This window comes from Henckelia pumila, chromosome 1 (genome assembly GCF_033568475.1).
Source record: "Henckelia pumila isolate YLH828 chromosome 1, ASM3356847v2, whole genome shotgun sequence".
Taxonomy (NCBI): domain Eukaryota; kingdom Viridiplantae; phylum Streptophyta; class Magnoliopsida; order Lamiales; family Gesneriaceae; genus Henckelia; species Henckelia pumila.
The window spans coordinates 154,362,057-154,369,545 of record NC_133120.1 but is presented as its reverse complement, the minus strand read 5'-3'; the positions used below and the strand labels follow the sequence as shown (position 1 = coordinate 154,369,545).

At 31.7% G+C, this 7,489-nt stretch overlaps 1 protein-coding gene across 1 annotated transcript; it reads left to right on the top strand.

The window, feature by feature from the left end:
* Positions 1-5,454: 5,454 nt before the first annotated feature.
* Positions 5,455-6,547, top strand: LOC140876227 (calmodulin-like). Its single transcript, XM_073280134.1, has 4 exons — positions 5,455-5,530; positions 5,860-6,005; positions 6,110-6,187; positions 6,377-6,547. Exons 1-4 carry the CDS (start codon positions 5,455-5,457, stop codon positions 6,518-6,520), a joined length of 444 nt encoding a protein of 147 aa, XP_073136235.1. The 3' UTR covers positions 6,521-6,547.
* Positions 6,548-7,489: the final 942 nt, after the last annotated feature.

The following is a 7,489-nucleotide window of genomic DNA, read 5'->3' as shown; positions in this document are numbered from 1 at the left end:
TGAGAATAACCGGCCTCAGGAGTCTGATAGTTCATCTTCTTCGAGTTCTGAGGAAGAAGACTATGAGGATGCTACTTCTGATGGTTCTGGAAGTTCTGATAAACAAGCTGCTGATGACAGTGTTGCCAACACTGATGACAACACTGCTGCTGAATCTGACTCTGATATTGATCCTGCTAAGGCATACAATATTCATTTTTATTCAAAGGAATCTGCTGATAAATGGGAAGCTCTGTCTGGAAAAGACTGTTGGGAAGAAAGAAATATTGATGAAGTGTCCTTCGAAAAGCAGAACTTGGTGACTTTCTTGAAACAGCAGAATTTATTTTCTACTGTCACCACTGCCGGACCATTTTCAAGAAGAGCTGTGTTAGAATTTTACTGCAATCTGAACATGAAAACTGGAGATGAAGAATCATTTAAGTTTGGAAGAGTGTACATCCGAGGAAAGGTGTATGATTACTCCTGTATTGATCAATGAGCACTACAATACTCCTGACATCGATGACGATGCAGTTACTGAGGATATTGATCAAGTCACTAAGGTGATCACTGGAGGGATGGTTCAAAATTTCCACTGCACCCAAACAGGTTGTCAGCTGCAAAGCTTACTTATTTCTTTTCTGTGCTTCACAAAATTTCAATCAGGAATTGGACGTCATCTACCAATACAATAGTGGTAACTAAGCCACAAGCCCTTGCGCTGTTTACTCAAGCTCCTTTGGACTTCGGAAATTTGGTGTTTGAAAATATTATGACCTTTCGAGAAGGTGGTTGGAAAGCAACTAAGTTTCCGTTTCCTTCATTGATCTATGGTATGCTGGAATCTCAAGGCTTCACGAAAGAGGATGATGAAGAATTGATTGGAGGAGATGAGCTTATCAAGATCGCACCTAGTTTGCTGAAAGGAAATAGGATGATTGATCTACCATGGACTGGTGTTGTACCCAGTGTTGCCAACACTGAGTCTGTTCCACCTATGACTATTCACAACACTGCTGTAATTATGTTGAATTCTACTGCAATTCGTGCTCAAATGGCTCATGCTGAATTGAAAATTGCACAAGCCAAAGCTGATCTGGAGTACTATGAAGCCTTAATGGCTGAGTACAGGACTAAACTTGGACTACCAGGGCCCTCTGGAATCAAGTGCTGAGCAAGCTGAGGAGGCAGATGATTAGATGTGGTCGATCATAATTGGTTTTAGGATTTTTTTATCTTATTTTGCTCTGAGTTAGTAATATTTTTCTGAGTTGATTAAGTTGTGCTCCTTATTACTCTTTGATATGATATTAAACTAATTGCTACTCTGATCTAGTAAGTGTTGAGAGTCGGTGTTGCCAACACGATCGCACAACACTATGTTCTGAGATGATTAAATTCAGGGGGAGCTTTAGTTGCATAAGATAGGGGGAGTTTTTTGCACTTATGTATGTTTTGTCCAGAAAGGCAAAAAGGGGGAGTTTGAAAGAACATGTTGTGCACATATCTTTTAAATTATTTTCTTATTGCATTCAATTTCTATATTTATAGTTTTGCCTTTCTTAGAACAAGTTTTAAAATTGGTAATATCAGTTATATCTTGATTCGAAATATTTGATTCTGATGATATATTGTTTCCATGCTTTGTAGATTCTTATTTATGAAAATATATTGAAGATCTATTTATAGGAGTGCTTGGACCGATCAGATGAAAAAAGAACAACAGACGATAACGAGATAGAGAGATCAAGAGAGTGAAACGTAGAGAGCAAAATACATAGAGAAATTATTGAAGAAATTCTAGAGTATTGAAGAATTTCTGAAGAGATACTACTGCTACGTTGTGTTGCCGAGTAGTGTTGGAAACACTGAAGAACACACGAGTGAAGTGTTGTTCAGAAAGTGTTTTTTTGGTTTTCGTTTTTCGGTTTAGAACTTCCTATTGATGTTTTATTCTAGTTTTTACTAGTTTTTAGGAAGTCTTTTATTTTCTCAATCTGTTGAGAAAAATAGATTTTTCGTAAAACAATCACTACTTGGTTTTTGTAAACTGATTTGATTTTCTAGTGATTATTTCGCCATGAGGCATAGTACAAGTACTTAGTACTTGTGCATAAATATATGTGTGTTATTTACTTTTACTGTTAGTTAATTATTCTGCTGCATAATGTTATCGTGAAGTGTTGACAACACTGAAAGATAACACACACTCGAAAAGTTTTCTGGTATTTCTGTGATTTCAGACTGTCCAAACCTTACAATATATATATTGTTTCATTACTCTTTTTTAGGAATCAAACAGAACAAACTTGACATTCCGAGATAGTTAACAGACAAACACACAGAGAAACTCAACAACACAATCCCTAAAGACGGATAAAATCCAACACATGCAGATCAATCATCAACTCACACGAAAATGATTAAATAACATAAGTATTTACGTGGTTTGGCAAGAAATTTGCCTACGTCCATGGAAGAGTAATACAACACTTTTATTAATTATGAACAGAAGAAATCCAAGCTCAAAAAATAGAGCTTATTACAGAACCAGATCAGAAAAACTCTAACGCTGGATACAGAAACAATTCAAGATTTTTATTTGAATTCTTTCCGTCACAATCTGTGCCCCAGTTCTCTCCTCTGAATTCTCTATTTTCTTCTCTCTCAAATATTTTCTGGAGCTTGAAGAATTTGATTTTCTGTTATGTTGGTTACAACCAGTTTCCATCTGTTTATATAGAAAAATACACCGACTTTTTTTTTGGGTTTTAGGTCAATAGCTTCCTTCGGCACAATCTTAAAGTCAACATGGTCCAACCCGATAAGTCATCTCACATTAGTCTAATCTGTTCTCATACTTCGATCTGCCTTTAAGCTTACAGCTTCACGGACAATTCATCTGACTTCTAACCAAGTCCCAGTACTCGAGCAATTGATTTGCATGAACTCATCTGACCATCACCTTCAATCTGATCTGAGTATTCGATCTGACCACGAACTCATCTGATCACTAAGCTCATCTGATCTCTAGTCTTTGATCCGATCTTTTCCCATTCAATTTGACAGAAGCACACTTGAACATTTTTCTTTAAAAAACTGAGACGATAAAAAAGTTATTTGCACCAAAAACTCTTGTCAAATATCAAAAATGATTATTCAACCAATGAAAATTAAATAGGCGCCTTAATCCTTTTTTGTTTAGTTGCACGCATGATATAGCTTTGTAAATGCAATCTTTTGAACATGCATGATGCATGCATGTTGCGGCTAAAAATATATTTGAATAATATTACGTTGAATGTAGAAAAATAATTTTTTATTGATGTTTAATATTTTCTAAATTTATACAATACACGAGTGGAATATAATGTTCCAGATCCATAGCAAGATTTGAACAAAAATCATGGAATCTTTGATCAAGAAACCATGAAATTTTTTAAAAGAATATTCTATATATGGTTTCTTGCGTGTGAAACCTCAACTCAATCTAGCTTAGGCTTCACGTTGGTTAATTTCTTAACCACAACACGAGCAAGTGTTAAAAAACACTAATATTGTAATTTTTAAAGAAAAACAGAATTAGTATGGAGATTCTTCAATATCTAACACCGAGTGTAACTTTTCGTCTTACGCAAAAAATGGTATGTACTAAAATACGGTATGATATCGTATCGAAATTTTCGGTATCGATATCGGTATTGGTATAAGATTTGAAAATTTTCGATATTTTTGATATATCAAAATACCGAAAAAATATTGTAATAAAATATACTTTAATTATATATAAGAAAAAATTATAATAAAATATATTTTAATTATAGAGTTTTTTTTAAAAAAAATATCGGTATAGACGGTATCATGCATATATAGAGTTTTTTTAAAAAATTTCGATGATATCGATTTTTTCGGTACCGAAATTATATATATATCTCTAGTTATAAAATGCGACTTTCTGTAATTTAAACGTAATTTCTCGTTCTATTTAAATTAAATATAGGAAGTCAAAAAAAGTAATGGAAACTTGATTGAATCATACTCAAATACATTAATGTATAGCACGTAGTTTTTACTAAATGCTGACTTTGAAAGGTATTTCATAATTCCATTTCCCCAACAAATCGGTTGAGTAGATGCTACCCGTAGGATAATGGTCTGTGGGTGACGTGGCCGCCCATGATTAGTTAAAATTAGTGTGTCCCACATAAGACCCACTAATTTTGATCAATCATGAGGTTACACATCACCCGCAGGGTAATACCCTGCGGGCAGCATGTACTAAACTCAACAAACCCAAGAAAACACGTCATCCTTCCATGACTGTCGTTTTGTGACTCTGTCTCGCTAGTATTTTATCTCTATTTAATTCATATGAATGTTAATTTCTCGATAAAAATTATGTCAACCTTTATTATTTATTTGAAACAACCTAAAAAATATATATATAATTGAGATGAGAGTCGAGAAGAGCTTTAAAATTAAATATATATTACTAATGTGTCAGTGCACGTAATTGAGACGAGAGTCATGTTTTTTAATTTCTATTCTATAATGAAGCTTTCTGGCCTTCATTAAAATTAAATATATTATTAGTGTATAAGTGCACACATAATTGAGACGAGAGTCGAGAAAATCTTAAAATTAAGACATCGTTTGGTTCGAGTGATGATATAAGTAATACATAGATAAGTAATATAATGTAATAAAAAAATAAATACGAAATTATAGGTAAAATAGTATTTGATTTGATCGGTAGATTATAGTTTATTCAATTTGATTGATTAAATTTTATTTAAAAATGTTAAATGACTATTTTGTCCTTTAACTATAAATAAAATAAAATTTATATTATTTATAAATGATAATATATTAATTTAAATCCAATGATTTGATTGATGTATTATAACTAATTAATGATTTAATTGCTGTAAAATAAATAGTTAATATATGGATAAATAATATGATGAGAAGAACGCGAGATGAGATGAGATAAGTTATACATATATTAGTAATATGGTGAACAGAACGGTGCCTAAATATATTACTAGTGTGTCAAATATATATATTATATGAGTTTTATTATGTTGTCCATCAATCATGCTCACCTCCGTGTCCACCATGTACAAGTCATGAGTTGACCAGTACAATAGGTAAGTTGACTTGTACATGATGGGCACATAGTTGAGCATAGTTGAATATATAAATGGAGAAGTATATCAGTTGTCTACATTAAATTTATGGGACCTTTCTTTAGTCTCATTCTATGCCGGTCTGACTCATTCGTTGATTTTGGACTCTGAACAGATTCAAAGTGTACGTACGAATTTTCAAAGTGTACGTAATTGCATGCTTTAATTAAAAATATTATTTAAATCAAACAATAAATAAATTCAATAGTATACAATAAATATTATATATAGCATGGGTTATGTATATATGTAACACCTAAAAGGTTCTGTATTTCGATTAATAATGGCGGAAGCATTGACAGAAGAGCAGATTGTTGAGTTTAGGAATGCCTTCTGCTTGATCGACAAAAATTCTGATGGTGAGTAAATTTACTTCCCTTTTCTTTTCTTTTCCTTTTGTATATATTTTATTTTAGATAATTAGTTTAAAATTATCTCAAAATCAAAAGTCTTTGGAGCCGAGATAATGTTATAAACCTGATTAAAAAATGACAATATATATTTCTTCTTAAATATATATAGTAACTCAAAGGTTCCTCATAGAAAAATCAAAAACCATTTGTTTTTTGCATGTTTTTAAATTCAGAATGATACATAATTCCGTTTTAGAAGATATCTTGTGAAACACAATGTTTTATGAATATATATATCAAAATATGATATATTTTTTTCGCTTTTGCATTTGAAGGAGTAATCGACATAGAAGAGCTTGCGATAGCAATTCAATCGTTAAATGAACACTCTAAAAGGGAAGAAATCGAAGAAATGTTGAACGAGTTTGATGGTGAGATGGATTTCGAAGAGTTTATAAGTATCATGGTCAGGAAAATAAAGGTACAAAATATAAATCAACTTAATTCGTCTAGATATATATATTTATACTTGTTATCATATATTATTTAATTAGTGTTACGTTTGAAAAATTAATATAATTGCAGGAAAATATGGTTGATGAGCTCAGAGAAGCTTTCAAAGTTTTTGATCGGGATGAAGATGGATTCATATCTGCGATTGAGGTCGAATTCGATTTTTCATTTTTTTTATATCTTGAAATTTTATATGGATTTTTGAAATTTGAATAGTTACATAACGTCGAATATTGTAGTCCTTGGCTATTTACATCTTTTTAATAATAATAAAAAAAAAACAGATCCTTAAATAGTTGCTATTTTTAATTTAATTTGTTAAAAAAAATGGAAATGCAGCTGAAAATTGTGATGATGAACTTGGGGAAGAGACTTACGGACGAAGAAGCAACGCAAATGATAATAGCCGCAGATGTTGATGGAGATGGCCTTGTTAGCTGTCACGAATTTTTGAAGATCATGATAGCTTCTTCTAATTCCTGATTATATATATCCTAAAGTTGTTGATTTAATCATAATAATATTTTACAATTACATTATGAAATTTGTTAAGATTGATTTTTATAATTATAAAATATGAAATTCAAGCACACTCTATTAAATTAAATAAAGAAAAAATTTATAACAATTCAATAATAAAATATGAACATTATACAAATTATAAAACATATTGCAGCTTGGCTTTAGATTGGAAGTAGTAGGTGTCGAACTTGTTGGACCAGCAAGGTCTTTCCTCAAATAGTCTGCAAATGCTTCCTCAGCTTCTCTCCTAGTGTTGTACCATTTGTAACAAGCCCCGAGATATCGACAAACTTTAGCGTTTGTGTCGTACCATGCATTGTATATCACAGGATTTCTTCCAACGAAAACCACATAATACTTTCGCTGCATTGTTGAGAATATGCATCACACAACAATGTAAAGAAAACAACCTATTCAAATTCAATTAAACCTAAAAAAATAGAAGGTAATCAAAAGTCTGATTACAATTTAAATCGATCCATTGAATAAATAACAAGCACGTTTGTGTAAAAGGCATTGTAAAAGGGGACTTAATTCAAACATACACATGGATAAAAATTATTTACTTAAAATAATTGGAGAGACAAATCATTCAAATTCTAAGTTACAATTAACGCATTGATTTTAGTTTATCAGCTGAATAGATGTTTTAGATGACCAGATTTGGATTTAATTACATTTTAGTAAGTACAAAAAAAATCACTGTAAATTCAATTAAAATTGAAACGACTTTGGGAAATTACCATTGGTTGGGAGTGGCAATTTAGAGGCACCCTAAGCTTTTTTCTGGTATCACCCATAAATTCGTCGAGAAAGATTGTCGGTCTTCGAAGCCACGATCAGAAATCTCCTGAATAAACATATTCCGGAAACAAAATTACGAAATATGTGGTTTGCTCCCACAAATAACCTATGTTCGTATATATTTAC

Bases quoted from the DNA above. Each gene is read 5' to 3' on its own strand.
- LOC140876227 (XM_073280134.1), top strand. From the start codon at position 5,455: ATGGCGGAAGCATTGACAGAAGAGCAGATTGTTGAGTTTAGGAATGCC. The intron at 6,006-6,109 runs GTACAAAATATA...ATATAATTGCAG, and splicing joins TCATGGTCAGGAAAATAAAG to GAAAATATGGTTGATGAGCT. The intron at 6,188-6,376 runs GTCGAATTCGAT...ATGGAAATGCAG, and splicing joins GATTCATATCTGCGATTGAG to CTGAAAATTGTGATGATGAA.